General features: G+C 37.2%; 2 protein-coding genes and 1 non-coding gene across 5 annotated transcripts; all 3 read right to left on the bottom strand.

Annotated features, from left to right (window-relative positions):
- Positions 1-627: 627 nt before the first annotated feature.
- Positions 628-7,638, bottom strand: pir (pirin). Of its 3 annotated transcripts, none has more exons than XM_077518210.1 (10): positions 7,530-7,638; positions 6,820-6,916; positions 6,668-6,760; positions 5,510-5,590; positions 3,414-3,620; positions 3,261-3,345; positions 3,003-3,047; positions 1,289-1,371; positions 1,151-1,217; positions 628-1,076 (listed from the first exon to the last, which is right to left on the bottom strand). In XM_077518210.1, the coding sequence occupies exons 2-10, from the start codon at positions 6,910-6,912 to the stop codon at positions 958-960; spliced, it is 873 nt and encodes a 290-aa protein (XP_077374336.1). In that variant the 5' UTR covers positions 6,913-6,916; positions 7,530-7,638; the 3' UTR covers positions 628-957. The 3 variants fall into 3 exon arrangements, with proteins under 3 accessions (XP_077374336.1, XP_077374338.1, XP_077374337.1); XM_077518212.1 differs by having other exon boundaries at positions 6,668-6,754; XM_077518211.1 differs by lacking the exon at positions 7,530-7,638 and adding an exon at positions 7,223-7,517.
- On the bottom strand, positions 2,401-2,519 carry LOC144018262 (5S ribosomal RNA). Its single transcript, XR_013283401.1, has one exon. It is a non-coding gene; the product is annotated as a 5S ribosomal RNA (ribosomal RNA).
- Positions 7,639-8,267: 629 nt separating the features above from the next.
- LOC144017250 (uncharacterized) lies at positions 8,268-18,354 on the bottom strand. The gene is made up of 10 exons (XM_077518606.1): positions 18,191-18,354; positions 16,680-16,904; positions 13,763-13,894; positions 13,473-13,688; positions 11,650-12,019; positions 11,306-11,439; positions 10,951-11,190; positions 9,397-9,558; positions 8,519-8,608; positions 8,268-8,432 (listed from the first exon to the last, which is right to left on the bottom strand). Exons 1-10 carry the CDS (start codon positions 18,272-18,274, stop codon positions 8,268-8,270), a joined length of 1,818 nt encoding a protein of 605 aa, XP_077374732.1. The 5' UTR covers positions 18,275-18,354.
- Between the last annotated feature and the right edge of the window lie 1,347 nt (positions 18,355-19,701).

Genomic DNA, 19,701 nt, shown 5'->3' with positions numbered 1-19,701 from the left:
ACCGGCGTTTCAGTGGCTTGTGAAAAAAAAAACAAAAAAAAAAACTAAATTACATGTACAAGTTACGTGTAGCAGTGGCGTAAACTTAATTTGTGAACTCATGCGCTCTCAGCCATTTTCACAGAAGCAATCCCGTTTACTGGATTTTGAAAGTCCCACAGAATATTGTGTTTTATTGCTATAAAAACATGGAACCTATCAAAAGAAACATTGAAGTCTCTTCTTTCATCAGGAAAAAAAGTATATTTCTCTCTGTTTCCGTTTTGCAGCAATTAGCTTTAGAATATAGCTAAGTTTCATCATTTTTCACAAATCTATTTAGAATTGTGAGTAATTGAGCTTTTTTTTTTCAACATGGCTCTGGTTGATCTCCTTTGCTCTGCTGCCAACTGCTGGCTGTTTACGTAATAACTAGCATTTCTGCAACTGTTCTTTGCAGTTGAGAGGCTGCATCAAAGCCTTCTGTATGCTCTAGGAAAAAACAAAACAAAACCGTATAAATACATATTTGGGACACTTAAAACATAAAAAAAAACAAAAAACGTGGAGCAAATGAGTTAAAAGTCAGTAAAGTTCAGTTGTATTTGAGTTGTGAGTTCAATATATTTGCATTATATCTTCTCGAGCTGTTTGTAAAGGTACAATATTTATTTAACTTTTATGTGCAATAGATTATAATTCAAACATTATTTACAAAACATACATTTAAGTGTAGTGTTAATGTCCAAAGTACAGTACATTAGAGCTGCTTACAATTGAATGTTGGTAATTGTGGTGGTACTTGGATTTGCATTTTTTTTTCCCCCAAATGACATTTGCCTTAAAAAAATTGTTTGAATTCGAGTGTCTTGTTAACCTAATAAAATGTAATGTAAAATAAGTTCATTTTATGATATAAAATATTACTAAAAATACATGTACAAACAAATGCAACAACTATTTTGTACAACATAGCGATCAAATCGAATTTCCGATCGTAGATTTCCATTTTAAGGCCCGCTCGAATCCATTTTGACCATTTCTGTAATCGCTGATCGCCTGGTTGATTTCCTCCTCTGTGTTCATAACAAACGGACCTGAGGAGAAAACGCATGAAGCCGTTTGTTCCTTTTAGGACGCACATCAGAATATTGCGCACAAACGAATATACCGTGCTTCACCACAGGCTCATTGATGGGCTCTCCAGCTATCAGGACAAAATGGGACATGTCGGAACCCTGAAGAAAAAATTAAAGTGAACTGAGGCAGAATGACAGTGACAGAGAATATATTATGGAGTATCTTTTACCTTGTTTTCAAATCGAACACTGTCCCCATCTCCAAAAACCACCGTGTGATGAGGCTCCACCTTCTGATGCTTCTCTTCTGGGCCTTAAAGAAAAACAACGTCCAACTTGAACATCTCAGTCTCATTAAATTAATCCCTAAGAAGGATACACTAGAATAAAAAAAACAAAAAACGTTTTTGACTCATTGTTATTGTTACAGTGAACATGTGGTTCTGGACATTAACTCAACTCAACTAAAGTCAAATATCTATTGTTTTGGTGTCATCAAAACATCTGATAGCAATTTTGCCCAGTTTGAGAAAAGCTTGTTTGTCACTAATAAAACCTTTATGACATTTTTGGGAGGACAAATAAGTCTCTCATGTACCAGCTTTCGTGTCAAAGTGTTTGCTCTCACATCAAATCAAATAAACTGGAAACTCTTCTTAAAGTCCAACGGGCATGAAAAATGTTTCAAATGAAGCCATGATGTGTACAAGGCCAGTATTGGTACTTTCACATCCCTTGAAGAAACCATAAAAAAAACAAAAAAACAAAAACATTTTGTACATGGTCTTTCTATATATACATATTTTGACCAATCACAGGTGAGTCTAAATGGGGGTTGACTGTACAGTATATATAGCTGGCAAATAATACATTATACTAGTAAAACAAGAGCCTTTCTTGTTTTACATCCAGGCACTCACCAATAGGAGTGTGACGATATATCGCGATAGTTTGTCTCCCGATAGATTATCGATACGTCTACGCAAGTACAGCGATATTTGTAATTAATGTACAGCCACTATAACGGCTCCTTTGTTCATTACTTATTGAGCAATTAATAGGTGGCCGCTAGGGGGAGCACTTCATAATAGTGGCGGGGAAATGGATGGAAATTTTCAAATTATATATATATATATATATATATATATATATATATATATATATATATATATATATATATATATATATATATATATATTAGGGGTGTTGCCTTGTACCTGACGATTCGATTCGTATCACGATTCATAGGTCACAATTCGATTCGATACCGATTAATCCCGATACGGATTCATACGTCGATTGTTGCAATTTTTTTTTTTCTTTTTTTTTTTTTTTTTTTAAAAGCTTACAGCACCTGGTATTCCCAGGCGGTCTCCCATCCAAGTACTAACCAGGCCAGACCCTGCTTAGCTTCCGAGATCAGACGAGATCGGGCGTTCTCAGGGTAGTATGGCCGTAAGCCGTAATTTTTTATTTTTTTTAACTCAAATTTAGAAAATACTAATCAGTAATCTTGTACACTGTAAGATTTGTATGAAAATGTATTATTTATCTGAAACTTCAGCCTTATAACTGTGAGCCACTTTTATAAATTACTATTATTATTTTTATTTATATTTTCATAAATACTATATATTTATGTTATATTTATATTTATATTATTTTTATTATAATATATGATTTTTTATTTTTATTATTTATTTATTATTATTTATCGATATTTATTTATTTTATTATTATTTTATTTATTAATTATTATTATCATCATTATTATTATTATTTTATGATTAGTTTTGTCATAGATTATCGTGGTTTTATTATCTGAGCAATATATCGATAATTGTGGTATTGTCATATCGTGAGATAATCATTATGGTGAGCCTTGTATCGCATATCGTATAGTATCGTATCGTGAGGTAGCCAGATGTTCCAACCCCTACTCACCAACGTGAATGGTTCCTGATAGAGTGTAAATGAAGGCAGTCCATCCTGTGAACATAAAAATGAAGTGTGTTTAAGTGGTACGACTTGCATGTATGTTTTCTTTATAAGCCTGGAAGTTGATAGCCAACAGACATTTTGAATTATTTTGAAGCTCCGTTTTTCTTTTTTTGTCCGAAAATAATCTTTTAAATGGACCACAACAGAATGACTTCAATATGCAAACCACTTCCATGCACTAAATATATTGTTAATTGTGACCTGGGGGAACTGGCTGCACATGCCGGGCTCCAGTCTTCAGCACAAAATCCAAGTACATTGTCGGTGTCCTTGTGAAGACCTTGGACTGTAATACAGCCTACATCAATACACAAACAATACAATCCACCATATAGAGTGAAAACAACCAGACACCTTTGCTCCGAGGGCTTCCCCGGATATCACAGCGACGGTGACTCCTCCCTGAGTTGGTTTGGGGATCTCCGAGCTCCGCAGCTCCTGATAGGCTGCTTCCACCATCTTACTTTGCCTGGACAGGTTGACCCACAGCTGCAAACCCACCACGGGTTCCTCAGACATGGGCATCTCAGCATGAACCACTCCTCGGCCTGCGGTCATCCACTAGGCACACACGCACACACATATGCGTTTGCATTCTTTACAGTATACTGCATTTTAATCTTAACGTCTTCTAGAAGCACAAGCAGCTAACAATTTAAACCGAGTACCGATACCAGGTTAATGGTAGTGGTGGGCGAATCGATCCAAATATCAATATTATTGATACCAAATCAGTATCGAATCGATACTGTCACTAAAATATCGATCTAGTAGTTTAGTTTTAGTTTGGCTCTTTTATTTACTCTTGCAATTTGGTCAAACAGGTAACAGGCATGTCATAGTAGTGTGTTTCGATCGTGTGCCATCACGTGACTTAGCATCTCATCTTTGTAGTAGATTGCATGAACACATACAGTATTGTACTTGAAAAAAGTATTTTGGCATGTTGTTTTATGTTTTATATTTGTTGTTGCATGATAAACTTGAACATTGACTTTATTTAGGTTAAAAACGAAGTGATGAAGGCAGATTTTTTTAGTTATTGTTGTATTTATAGTTTCTGAACAATATATGATAAAGTATTTGTTTTTTACATTTATTTTCCTCTGATCACTTTGTGCACTTTGGGGTTGGTGTAAAATTCTGGTTTTGTAACTAGGGTGGCAGGTGGTGTTTAATTGGTGGTGGATTTCACTTTGATTCATCTTTCTTTCCTTTGACCTTTCCTCTGGTCTCCTGACCTTCTGAACTTCACGACTCTGGCGAGACTCTGAAGTATCTGGTTAATTAAGGTGAAGGGTAATGGGATTTTTATTAGGTTTTAGGTGAACTAATGAGTACAAATTTACACAAATTCACAGTTTGATTCATCTTTCTTTCCTTTGACCTTTCCTCTGGTCTCCTGACCTTCTGAACTTCACGACTCTGGCGAGACTCTGAAGTATCTGGTTAAGGTGAAGGGTAATGGGATTTTTATTAGGTTTTAGGTGAACTAATGAGTACAAATTTACACAAATTCACAAATTCACAGTTTGATTCATCTTTCTTTCCTTTGACCTTTCCTCTGGTCTCCTGACCTTCTGAACTTCACGACTCTGGCGAGACTCTGAAGTATCTGGTTAAGGTGAAGGGTAATGGGATTTTTATTAGGTTTTAGGTGAACTAATGAGTACAAATTTACACAAATTCACACGCACGCACATAGATGTGCACATACTCACATTAAAAAAAAAATAAAAAAAAAATAAAAAAAACTACGATGATAAGATGTTGAATTGGTAAGACGGCCGAATGAACAATTCTGGGGAAAAAAAAAAAGATCGCTCAAAAAATATTTTGTTTTGGTTGGAATGTGTCTGGAATATTTTCTATTTGTCAATAAACTTTGTCCTTTGTTTAAAAAAAGGAAACAGCAAAAACACTTAAACACTTTAAGGTTGAAATTTGATTGTGAATAAGTATTCAATGATACAGCTACCTTAATTAAAAAATTAATTATACCATAATTTTCAAAAAGTATGATATCAGTGATTCTGGGCCTATACTTACATGGTATCGGATCGATACCAAAATTTGCAGTATCGCACACCACTAGTGTCTGTAATGGATTGGGCGAGGCTTATTTCAAGGTATTTGCACTCGGGACGCCCTCTTGTGGCAATTTTATTATCAGGAACTAAATTAGAAATTAGGAGAATATAAAACTGCCATTTATTTCATGCAATTTAAAAGAAAACGGATTCTGTTTTGCGATATTGGTATTTCTTAAAAATTATCTGTCATCTCTGTTTTTTTTTACGTAACATTTACAACAGGTAATTTGATGAAAAAGGCCAGCTATTTCTTTATGCTCACATACTAACTTGCGACCATAGCTTCATGCCACAGAGACGATTGTCATGGATTTTTTTCTTCTAAAATGTCCTCCAATATTGTTGTGAAATGATTACTTGCAGATCTCCAGGTTGCAGTCGCCCTGAATGGCCACAGAAGTCTTCATGGGCTATGACCCCTTCCAACACGTATGTTACCTGTTTGGACAACAACACAGTAAAGGTGTAAATAATAACAGAGCAAAACACTTGATTTTCCCATTACTATTTCGAACACTCATCAGAACAAGCTCGCTCAGTCAGATAAAACTTCCACCAACAGCTACCATCTGGAAGATGAAAGAATGTTTCATCCTGATCCAGAGGACAGTTTCAAGGGAACAAAATGTCATAACATTGAGCATGAGCACAAGAGTTGGATTCGTCAGTGAGCTTGACCGATGGAGATGGAAAGGCCGATCAAAGTATGCGCAAAGTAGGTCTCTGAATTTGCTTTCTTGGGGCTGATTGAATTGTTCATTGTCATTGGCGCTGTGACGTGACCACAACAGTGATAAGGGAAGAGGTTCAGTTTCATGAAAAATGCAGGATCTGGTCATACACATTGAAATTTCTTATTTTATTCAAATGAACAAACTGAACCTTCTTGGTGAATGTAATCACATTCGATTAATTGTCATTTTGCAGGTCCTGTTCATGCAGAATCTCCTCTGTGAGCGTGTGTTCCTTTTGGCTGCCCCAGTGGTTCAAAGAAGCGCTGAGTTCGAGGTCACAAATTCAATGGGGAACATCTGAAAGCTGGACTTCCTACTGCGAGCCGCCTGTGATCTTTCAGCACAGCTGTATCTTCCCCAAAGTCATCTGAGTGTGAGCAAACACACCTGCAGAAAGGCATGCTGGGAGTGCAGCCCTATGCGCCCACACTGGGAGATTAATCTGGAATGTTTGCGTTTATATATTCAGTGAACCCCCTCGGATTTTCGTTATTCGCAAGGGATCCTGATTCAACACTACCAAAGAGCTATTTTGAAGTGAGTTCAGGAGTTCCATTTTGACAAAAAAAAAAGAAAAAGAAAAAAGAGGTGGGGTTGCCACCATTTTTTGCAGTATCTTTGTGTCAAGAAATATGTCAACTCACAGATTAAAAATTATATTTAAAAGTTATAATATTCTGTGTATGGTTTAAGAAACTATTAGGGACTGTTGTTCATAATCATATCTGTCCAATTGTGGCTCAATGCTTATTATAAACAGTTTAACAGTTTCAAAACCTACCGTTTCAAATCCTCTGTGAGGGTGGTCTGGAAAACCCGCAGGCTTGCTGACGCGAAACTCATTCAGCATCAGAAAAGGATCCAGGTTCTGTAACTGAGAGAGACATTTGGAATAAGTGCATTCTAAACAGAGCGGAAGTGCATGTATTTTACCTCTTTTCTACTGATGCTTCTGCGAACACGAGCTCCAGCTCCTTCACCCTGCTCCACACTCAGTACAATTTTATCCACTTTTCTCGTGCTCATTGTGCTGTAAAACATACATATTTGTAAATACACAACTATAGTATTACTGTTATAAAATGTGCTTGTTGTAAATTTCCATATAACAGTAACATTACACTGTAGTTTATTTTTATTTAATTTTTTGACAGAATTTAGCACTCGCTTAACATTTATTTTACATTAAATCTTAGCACGCAATGTGGTAAATCTGGCCCGATAAACCCATGAAATTCATTGGCCGTCATGTCATCTTCACTCGTAGAAAAATGTACACATGGTAGATTACAACCAAACTAAAACTACGACTAATACTGAGAAGATAAATACCCACTGAGCTCAATCAGTCAGATGATCACTTAATCCTGAAACACGAGTTCGTGACGTCATCGTCATACTGAAAACCATTTTGCTATTCGTAATTTACACACAAATTCAATTCATGAATGTGAATTAAAGCAGAAACGAAAACAGATTACAAATCTCTTCGCTGTTTTGTTTCTGCACAGTGGCTTTCTCCCGTACAACGGTGTTTGATTATGACGAGGAAACATATGACTATGTGTTTGAAGCTGAGTTTATATAGTTCTACACACGATCAAGCAATATTTAATTTTGCACATATAGTACTGCACACTCACCTCCAAGGTACTGAATCCAAGTGACTGTTATTTATCTTCTGTCCACTTGCACCACCAAAACACGGAAGTCATTCAGTCAGTGGGCGTGGCTACGAATCATAGCACGACTCGGCAATTTAAATTTATTACAACAGAACGTAAATTTAAGCAAAAAAATATTGTACATTGTATAACCATGTCAACCGATATCTTTTTTTCTAATTGCACTCCTCTGCAGAACATGTACTAACACTATACAAAAAAAACTACTACAAAAGTTGTAGTATAAAAGACTGAAGTACAAAACAAAAAATGAATTGTTTCTGTTCAAAACTTCTCACACAAAATAGTTTTTAAAACTCTTTGACTGCCAAAGACGTTTCATGATGATTAGTAAAATTCCAATGAATGGAATGCGATCTTTCATTTCGTAGCCACATTGTATATGTAGTAAAGGCAAACAATATTCTTTTTGCCTTGAAAGATGAGTTAAAATGCTCAAAAGCGGCTGGCACTGTGGATTTTTTTGTTTTGTTTTTATAACGCCTGGCAGTCAAAGAGTTAAAAGTTACTATTAATGGCATATTATTGTACTGAGAAGAGCCAAACGTAACACAATAAATATTTTAATATTTTAAATTAACATACTGTGAAATCTATATGAATCAAAATTCAGCATAATATGTCGGAATTTCTCTCTCTCTCTCTCTCTCTCTCTCTCTCTCTCTCTCTCTCTCTCTCTCTCTCTCTCTCATGTAGTTAGAGCCATAAAAGTCCTTGCATTTGCTGAATATATTCTTCAGTTTTTGATCTCCCTGCTCTCAGCTCAGTCTCCTTCATGTTGTTGTGACGTTGCAGGATGTACTTGGCAATTCTCATGCTGGCTGCCTGTCCACCTGCCAGGTTTACTGCATGAGGTCCAATCTGTGGGTGAGAAGAGGAACAAGGCGCATGGATTGAATGCTGTCTGTAAAGTAATTATGGGATTGTTGTATAAGCTAAAAGATTACCTGAAGAGCAGTGTACTGCCCCATCAAGTAAAGGGGGCAACCCTCTGCCCACTGTAAACTCTCTGATATGCATGGCCAGCCATCCAGCACCTTTATGGGAACACATGTACAGTCAACCACTGCATATTTTTTGTTTTGATATTTACCAATTTGCCTACTCAGAGATATTTTGGGGGGGGTGGGGGGGATCTAGACTAGGGGTGTTAAAAAAAAAAAGCGATTCGGCGATATATCGCGATACTACATCGCGCGATTTTCGAATCGATTCAATAAAAAAAAATCGATTTTTTTTTTTTTTTTTTTTTTTTTTTTTTTTTTTTTTTAAGAGCTCAGAATTGTTCATTCGGTAGTCTTACCGATTCAACGTCTTATCATCATTGCCTTTTTTGTGTGTGTGTGTGTGTGTGTGTGTGTGAATCGATTTTTAAACTTCCATTTTTAATGGAAAATATTCAACAAAACGTCTGACTTCGGGTTAGGATTCACACCTTGAGCATGGAAGAATGTTATATGAACGGAACATTAAGCCTTAATATTTTATTTTAATGCTGTTCAAACATGAAACAGATTACAACCTCTATAAGACTGAAATTTCAGATAAATAAATAATACATTTTCATATAAATCTTACACTCTACAAGCTTACTGATTAGTATTTTCTAAATTTGAATGAAAAAAATCGCAACAATCGACTTATAAATTCGTATCGGGATTAATCGGTATCGAATCGAATCGTGACCTGTACCGTCAGGTACTAGGCAATTCACACCCCTAATCTAGACTATACATATTTACAGTTTTTGTGCTCGACACCACAACCACGGTTCAGTGGCAAAGCAATGCGTTGACTTCCAGATTTCTACGGAAGTTTTCATCACCTGAATAGGGAAATCCTTCATCACTTCAGAAAGCAAAGGGTCCTGTTTGACATCCAGTTTACATCCGGTGGCCAACCAAATCGTATCTCCTGTCCAGTGGTCTCCATTGCTGAGGGACAGCCTCCAAGCCTGATTCTTGTAGCACCAGCTGGCTTCACTCACCTGACCAGAGATTCACACTTGAGTTTCTGGGCATTATAACATTATACAGTTAGTTCGGTGTATGCATCGGGACTCATTCTTAAGTCATCTGAAGCTTGCTTCTCCATCTTGCTGATATATTTTCAACAAAAGAATGCCTTCACAGGGGGAACTAATATTTGGTTGCATATTTTCTTCCTGTAGATGCCCCTATACTAGTGGTTCGCAACTTTTCATGTCAAAAGAGACATTTTAGGCCAAATAAATAACAAAAAATCTGCCTGGAGCCGCAAATCATTTGAACATTGCGATAAAGGAAACAGTGTGTTAGTGCCCAAGAGGTAATTAGAGCTAAACCAAACAGAAAAATAGGCAGCATCCAATACTTTGATATTCAGTTTCTTCTACCGTATGACTTATTATTATTATTATTATTATTATTATTATTATTATTATTATTATTATTATTATTATTATTATTATTATTGTTCATGCTTCGTTTTTCATATGCTTTTTTCATTTTCTGCCTTTCTGTCAAATTTCTGACATTTTTGGCAATTTTATGGACATATTATGGTAATTTGCTGCCTCTCTTCTTCCTTTTTGAACATGTTATAGCTATTTTTTGACATTTTTTTTCCCGACTGTTTAGGTATCAATTTCAGACATTTTTTGGCAATTTTGTGGATATTTTATAGTAGTTTTCGGGTTTTCTTCTTTTGTTTTTGGACATTTCATAGTTACATTTTGAACATTTTCTTTCCTGCCATTTTCTGACTTTTATTTTTTTTATTTTTTTTTATTTTGTGGGCACTTTATGGTAATTTTCAGGATTTCTTCTATTGTTTTTGGACATATTATAGCTACTTTTAAATGTTTTCATTTCTGCCTCTGTGAAATTTTTGAAAATTTCATGTACATTTTATGGTAATTTTCCCTTTTTCCTCTTCCTTTTTATGGTCACTTTTTGAACATTGTTATAGAACAACTTAAACATTTGGACTGAAAGTTTTTTTAAAATATTTAATTATTTTTATTTTTATCTAAATAATTCATTCATTTTAAGGATATTCTATCTAATAAAACAAATAAAAATGTAAACTAAATACATAATCATTTCTGAATTTTTTTTTAATTTTTTTTTTATTTTTTTAGCTCCACAGGGAGCCCCAGGAGCGGGACTAAAAAGCCACATATGGCTCCGGTGCCGCAGGTTGGCGACCCCTGCCCTTACGTTTGTCCTTATTGTGTACATCCTGTGATCTTATCGATCTATTTTATGTTCTATTCCAGTGGTCCTCAAAATTTGTACATAGCCTACGTACCATGGTCTGCGTATTTTATGAATTGCCATGGTTCTCTCCCATCAGTCATAATACAATCTCACATCAGTACAACGTCCATTCAATTTACCTGGCAGTACGTCTTCACAGCCACCTGTCCTTTCAAAATAAATGGCTGTAATTGGATGTAGGCCTCTGGAGTGACTGCACCTCCTTTCCTTGCCTGACGAATCATAGCCAGTCGCTTGTGAAGACTCCTTTCGTTAAAAAACTGTCTGAGGAAGGCTTGGCCATCCATCTTGATGCCATGCTCCACGTGGGAGTAACGACCCACCAGGCTCTCCACATCGCCCACGTCAAACTGTTTTAACTGTCAGAAACACATGTTTAAAAAATGTCGGCTCTTCCTGTTGAGTGTCATTATGCAGTGGAAGTAGCAAATACTTGTTTAAAACACTTGTGTGCAAATGTGTAGCATAGTAGACCTGGAGGTGCTTTCTCATGACCCATGTCACATGACAGGCTCCTTGTTGCAGTGCGATGGAGACAACATGAGCGCTGGTCAGACCTCCGCCAACGACCATTACTCTTTGGCCGGCCTCACACACCACACACGAGCCTATACAGACGTATAATAGAGACGCAATACTGAAACGATATTGCTTTGGCGCCATCTGGTGGCAAATCGGTTCTAAGCAACTGCTTAAGCGAGTTGAAACCTTTGTGGACGTCGCCGTCGTCGTTTACTTAAATTATCACCTTGCTAGTCTTTTGGACATATTGCAGATTTACATATTTGTGATATACAATTATGACACAATCCTCTTACCTAGTGTGAGCTCGTCAACGTCTTCAAAATGTTTCTGGGTCCTTGATAGAGAGTGCATGAGGTGTACTGTATGTTGCAGGCGCTCTTCTGGGTAGCTCTCCTCGATATTAGTCACCCACTGTGGGATGTTTGCCATCTGAGCACGGGTGGGCCCTGTTGCCATAACCACCTGTTGAGTTTTGAGCACGCCGCCATCTTCAAGATGGACTTGGAAATGTTTCACTCTTTTCATCCTCGTCCCATCTCCTTGCCCTAAAGCCTGCTCCTCTATTGTGCTGACATCTTGGTGCATTTGCTTGTCTTCTGTCACTGGAGTGATGCGAGTAACAGTTCCCTTCAAAATCACCTTGTCCAAGTTATACCTCTCCACCTGTATGTTCATACAACGTGTCTTTGAGAACAAGCCAAATGAAGGTAGCATGCATGTTTCTGCAATGTGGGAGGATGCTGGAACATTCATAGAAAACCAACTCAAGCATGGGGAGAACATGCTGGAAACTCCAAAGCCTGAGCCAAGAGTCAAATTGGGTGAAATAGATAACCTAGCAGTGAGTCTACAAGGGAGAGAGACAAAGCTGGCTTTATACCCAAAACATTGGGTTGAATATTTGACCCAGCATGTTGGGTCTAGACCAGGGGTCTACATATGTGGCTCTTTAGTCCCTCTCCTGTGGCTCCCTATGTGGATCTCTTAAAATAAATAAATAAATAAATAATATATTATTATTATTATTATTATTATTATTATTATTAGATAAAATATTCTAAAAGTGAATTAATGATTTAGAGAAAAAGCAAAGCTAAATAAATGTTTAAGTTGTCTGAAAAAAGAGAGACGAAAGGTAGATAAAAAAAAAAAAAGTTTTAAAAATTACATAAAAATTGTCCAAAAAGTGATCATAAAATGTCCATAAAGGAAGAGGAAAAGGGGGGAAGTAGAGGCAGAAATTACCACAATATGTCATAAAACTGCCAAAAAATGTCAGAAATTTGAAAGAAAGGCAGAAAATAAAAAAAAAGCATGCAAAATGAAGCATGCAATAATAATAACAATAACAACAACAACAACAACAACAACAACAACAACAATAATAATAATAATAATAATAATAATAATAATAATAATAATAATAATAATAATAATAATAATAATAATAATAATAATAATAATAATAATAATAATAAACAGAAGACGAAAGGTATAGAAGAAAATGAATCTCAAAGTCTTCCTGAGGCAACCGTGAAATTCACTTCAAATTTAGTGCACAACAAAACTGCCCAAAATGGCGACCAATTATCATCCCACTCTCAAAATAATGAATCCAACATCAGGCAAAAGTAACCCAATCTGCTCAAAATCGACAGCTACTTAACTGTACCCAGTGAGTGGGTTTGCATTTTTTGGTATATAGACAATGTTGTACAGATGTAAATAGCAAGTAGACTATAAAAAAAAGAAGGTGTAATTATATGGAAAGTGTTTGTTCAAGACAAATACTGATCATATCTGAACAATTATAATAAATGTTGAATTTGTTCTCAATTAAAATCTCATGTTTTGTTTTGTTTTTGTTTTTTTTCCAGAGCAATTACATTTAAAAGGTTCCCATTAAAGGTGAGAACAATGGGCACAACAACAACAGACACCAAAAGGCAAACAAAAGAGTTCAAATAATACAATATAATATATATATAAAAATACATAGTTATGCGCGATTTCAAGCTGAGAACTTTGTAATACACAACTTTTTAATTAGTCACATTCAATGTTAATTCGACACGTCATGCTGAAGGCACACACGATGTATTGCAGGCAGTCCAACCTGATCTCGAAAGAAATCCACGCTTAGCTCCGTTCCTGGCAGACTGAAGGACAAACTGTTGCTGAGGTTGGAGGAGACATTCAGACGTTTTCTCTCTTTCTTGCCGAGCCGCGTGTCGTTGAAGAAAGCGTTCTCATCCAGGATGAGCGCCCGGTCTGGGAGACGATGAAGCTCAGTCACACGATTGTGTTTTAACACAAACTCCTGCAGTGCTTTCTAACAAAAATCACATACACACAAATAAACGTCTTGTTTTAACACGGTCAGACCTTGTTGCTGTGTGTTGGTACCTTGTTGCCAGGATCCGTGTGCACTAGTGTGTGTGAGCGCAGGTGAGAGATGTTCAGGGCTGTGAATTGACTCTTCCATAAAGACGTCCACTCTCCGTAGGCGTCAACCACTTGGAGACTGAGGACTGGCGGCTTAATGGCGCCCTCTGCTGGTATGGAATTGGTAAGCTGCTTTTCCACTGTCAGCTCTGCTGAAACATGATTGGCCGTCTGGGACAGCGTTAATTGACCTGAATCACACATACTGCTGAAAGGTTCGCTAACATACTCCACTGAAATGCTCTCACATTCACCAAGATATTGCACTACTGAAACTTCTTAAACACGCTACTTAATATTTTTGACACTCACACACAACTGAAAAACAGCGCACTACATACACACTACTGGAACACTTTCACACATTTCAAATTGCTGAAATTGTTTTTGCTCACGAGTGCTATGGAAATGCCCTCACACTATACTAAATTTCTTTCGCTCAAATGAAACTCTCACACATTATTATTATTATTATTATTATTATTATTATTATTATTATTATTATTATTATTATTATTATTATTATTATTATTATTATCATTTTATAAACGCTGATTTGTTTTAATGATTTGTATTATGGAACAGCTCACATGATACTACTGACACATTCACACCTACTAAAAGGCTCTCACACACCACTGATACTCTCACACACTACTGATACATATGAATGAATGGCTGTCATGCACACACCATTGAAACACTCTCTCTCTCACACACACCAATGAAACCTTCACAGTACACACTACTGAATCACACTCAAACCCTCAAACACTCTCACACACAATTTAAATCCTCACACATAACTGAAAACACATACACGCTATTGAAAGACTGTCACACTCAAACTACTGAAACACTCTTACACACACACCAATGAAACCCTCACTAATAACTGAAACATGCTGACACACCGTAGTGAAACACTCTCTCACACACCCCCACACACACCCCCACACACACCGATGTACCTCTCACACAGTACTGAAGCATTCTCAAAGACTACTGAAACAAGCTGACACAACCAAGTGAAATGCTCTCATACCCTACAGTGATACACTCACACAAACACTCAATTGAAACTCTCACACACAACTGAAAAATCTCTCACACACTAGTGAAAGGCTGTCACACTCGCCACTGAATCACTATCACACATACCAATGAAACTCACACTATACTGAAACACGCTCACATACCATAATGAAACATTCTCATAGTCACCAATGAACAGCCCACACATTCCTGAAACACTCTCGCACACTACTGAAACTGTTTTCACTTAAAGATGTACAGTGATACCTCGGCTGACGAACGCTTTAGCTCACGAACTTTTCGCCTCACGAATATTAAATTCGCGAAAATTTAGTCTCGGCTGACGAACTACTTTTCGGCGGACGAACCAAACCACGCGGTCGAACAGCACCACGGTGGCGGCCACGAGAAGCTGACGCACGCTCACGGCGTCCCAGTTCGTCACCCCCTTTCTTTTAGTACGGACGCGGTTTGTGTTTGATCGACATTTTGAGTGTACTTTTGCTATTATGGGACTGAAAAAGACCCCACCACAGGCTAGTGTTAAGCCTAATGCTTACCAGCGAGGGACGGCGATTCGGCGGCGCGTTTGCATTGTAGTCAATGGAGTTCGCGCCACTAAAAAAAGCGAAAGTGCCATCACGTACCTCAAAAAAGGAGAAAATCGTGCCACGGCTGTTTAGTCCCAGGAAAGAAGTGAAAGTAGTTGGCGGTGCTCACTTTTTGTTGACTCGCTAAAGTGCTCCACTTCCTTGTTCACCAAGAGACACGCCTCCTCCGCTCCGGTGAGCACGAAAGTGCGAATGAGCGACAACCGTTCCATAAGCACTATCCTTAAGAACTACCATTACAAAGTAAAATAAAACGACTTTATTATACATCCATCCATCCATCCATTTTCTTGGCCGCTTATTCCTCACAAGGGTCGCAGGGGGTGCTGGCGCCTATCTCAGCTGGCTCTGGGCAGTAGGCGGGGGACACCCTGGACTGGTTGCCAACCAATCGCAGGGCACACAGAGACAAACAACCATCCACACTCAAGCACACCTAGGGACAATTCGGAGCGCCCAATTAACCTGCCATGCATGTCTTTGGAATGTGGGAGGAGACCGGAGTACCCGGAGAAGACCCACGCGGGCACGGGGAGAACATGCAAACTCCACCCAGGAAGGTCCGAGCCTGGACTCGAACCGGAGACCTCAGAACTGGGAAGCAGACGTGCTAACCACTCGACTACCGTGCCGCCCACTTTATTATACAGTACAGTTTATTTCTTTAATTACAATACAATAGCACATTTATTATACATAAAATAAGGTATATTTTTGTGTAGTTTTAAGGCTTATTTAGTAGAAAATTATGTTTTATAGGGACCTGGGAACGGATTATTCTCATTTTAATGGTTTCTTATGGGAAATAAATGTTCGGAAGAAGAACTTTTCGGTTTACACACACTCTCTGGGAACCAATTAAGTTCGTAAACCGAGGTATCACTGTACTACTAAAATGTAAAGTTATGTAATGTTCAAGAAACATTTTATGTTTTCTAATTGCTTGTAGAGGTCATAAGAAGTTCGAAAGCACTACTTTGGTCAAAATGAAGCTCCTCAGTTCATTTCAATGTAATGTATAATATATGCCACAAGATGGCAGCAAAACCAATCTTATCAGTGAGAATGTCAGCAAATAACAGGATAGGGTCAAAAAAGGTGGTTCAACCGTTTTTATTTTTTGTGTGACTTTTTTACATGCAGTCCATATAACCTAATTGAGTGTGTTTATATGCTTCTCTGTTTGACCTCAATTTGCACAAACAATTAGGACACATAATTAAATGCATAGCCAAACATACTGTACCATTTGTTACCTTCCTCTTTGAGTTGTCAGTGGGTTGGCTGGTATGGGTTTGGTGGTCGAGGTCAAGTCTCGGCGTTTCACTACAGGCCGAGGGAAGTTGTGACTCTCGTGCTGGATTTGAGTTGTGTTCAGGGTACGAGGATGACAGCATGCTGGCCAGGGTCAAGGCGTGAGGCCCGCCCCCAATTATCAACACGTCCAGCATCACCATCTGATGCAGGATGACATTTATCAATATATCACACAGTAAAGTCATTCAAGAACTATGCATGGGACCTTCTAAAACTCGGTGGCAATTTAGGCAGCATCATTTTTACTTTTTTTTTTTTTCCTGGGGGCAATTTCAACAATCATTTGATTCGTCCCACTCAACAATCAAAGTAGATGTTTTTTTTCTTCATATCATATTTTTAGCTGGGTTTGACACAAACCTGTTAGATACTCAGTCACCTGAAAAACATGTAAAGTATTTTACAAATTCTGCTGAATCAATCAATTAAATAAAGGAAAATTAAATTGTATTTGAATACAAATGTAATCTTAGCATTTCTCTAATTGTGGGAATGCTTCAGCATTCCCACATATGTTATTGTGATTTTTATTCTCCACAGTTTTTTTGCCGCGTAACAACTCCCACATAATACTTCCAATTTACATTGTTCAAATTTCAACAAGCTTAAAAAATTCATGCCTCCCGGGATATATATTGTCTGATTCCACATTATTTACAGTATTTGCTAAATTTAACATTTAGTATCAACTTTTCCCCATTCATTTTCAATGGGACATTTAACTTTTTCAAAGTATCACTTTCCACGCCCACCTCCGTACATATAATTTACCATCATTACAAGCATTGTCCAGTATTCAGGAGGTCATAATTTCATAATTTACATTTCAGTTTACTTCATAAGCATTCCACATGTATTCAAATTTCAACATTCCCACACAATTTCTCCAGAAATTGCACTTAGTCTAGTTACGGATAGAGTTGCAAATCAATGTCAAAGTTCGAGTTTTTGCTCAAGAGTACATGCTAGCTGTCTTAAAAAAAAAAAAAGGAAAATATCCACCAAATCTGGAGTGACCTACAAAGCACTCACTGAATCTACGAGTTTACATTAATAATCATCACTGGCTTTCTTGATTGCCATTTTACAGCATACATTTTAGCATAAAATAAATAGTAGTAATACAGTAGTTGTTAGTTAATTACAGTTTTTGGCCTAATTGTATACAATTTGTTTCAAGTATTTCTAAGCTAACCCTCTAACTATAAGGCAAGGTCACAAAATTTAGCTTCTAGTAATTACTTTACTATTTCTGTGAGATTTTTAGAATGTTTCCGACATTGTAAAACATATATTGCAGATGTTTACTCACATCAAATCCAAGTATTTTACACAGTACTGTATGTCACCACTAACTACAGTACTAAAGATACTTAAGTAATAGTCAGGTTTACCAAGCAATAAGTCATTATTTGCCTTACTTTACCTTGTCGCGTTTGGACGATCCGCTTGTGTCCTGTTTGCTGTTTTGCTGTGCCAGCTGTTGTGTGGACATGAAACTTTGCGCCATGTGCTTTTCATGTAACTCAATCCAGCTATACGCATTTAGCTGGTCCAGGGATGGCTGCAAATAGCGTCAGTGTCTATATATAGTATACTGTACTTTTTTTTTTTTTTTTTTGCCAAATTTTCTTCTGATTTTTTTTCCCCAGTTCATTAGATGCAAAAATTGCAAAGCTACTATAAAGGAAGAGTTCATTTGGAAACTGTAAGGACATGTTAAGATGTTTTTGCTGTTTTCACTTCCAAATGCTGCAAATTCAACAAATAACAATTTTCAGTAGCAGTGGTGTTGAATAAGCAGTTTAAATGACCGTATTGACCGATTGTGAGAAGTACTGTGACATACTGACCGTGGTCTGAGTTGTTCCGTTTTCTCGCGTGACGGTTAATATCAGCAGTGTTTCATTGTTCGTGTTTCATTCAGCTGGGTGATTGGTGGTGGTTAGAACGGGCACAGAGGAAGTCGTATATCCTTTCAGTTCCCATGCCAGTAGAATATTGTACAACCGAGGACTTTTATTTCCTTTTCTGTTAGTGTTTGCTCATAAGTTACGAGACGCAGTGATGTTGATGTTAGGGAAGTGAATGTCTTGCTATTGTTTTATAGTGAGCACACATCGCAGTGCAGTGGTGCCCTTTAGGTTGGTGTACAGAATCTCACAAAAGTGACTACACGACACACATTTTTTGTGAATATTTTGTACAGTACGTTTCATTGGACTACACTTTTCTACTATTTAAATTGTCACAGTCAGTGTTCAAAAATACTGCGGAGATAAAATAAACAACTTTACTAAGATTTGTGGTGTCGTCTATGCGTAAATGTATTTTGAGTGGATTCACCTAAATTTGGATTCACTGTCTTGTTCAAGGACACTTCAGCATGGTCACAACGGCTGAGGCTCAAACTCATAACTTCCCGGTTCCGCTTCCTAGCACTGAGCCATGCGGCCCTTTGTGCATTCATTCCAAGTTGCAGGAAGCAAGTAAAGCAATGACAACGCAACCGACAGCTGTGTAATTTTTCTAATTACGTTTTTTTTTCTTCCAATTTTTTATTTTTATTTTTTAATCTCAACAGTTTTACCACGTATTACAGTACTTTCGTCACCTTAAAATTTATGTTTTAAATTCATTAAATGGCATATTTGGATTTCACAACGCAACATATGCAAGATAATATTTATCCCCTCATTCACCGATCAATCATATTTTTTCCAATCTAAGGTCACATGAGCGCTACTAGGAAGTAGTGATGTAACGATAATGTTAATATCATGATATTGCGATATTAAAACTGCCACAATATATCGTCATCGTCATGTTACAATATTAAAAGCACCACATCTGTTAAAAAAAAGAAAAAGCCAGGTTGATTCCCATTTGTGCAGTTCTAGCACCCTCTGGTGGCTAGTTTTTTAGTGCAGTTTAATT

The sequence above is a fragment of the Festucalex cinctus genome, chromosome 4 (assembly GCF_051991245.1).
Source record: "Festucalex cinctus isolate MCC-2025b chromosome 4, RoL_Fcin_1.0, whole genome shotgun sequence".
NCBI lineage: Eukaryota > Metazoa > Chordata > Actinopteri > Syngnathiformes > Syngnathidae > Festucalex > Festucalex cinctus.
This window is presented reverse-complemented; position numbering and strand designations above follow the sequence as displayed.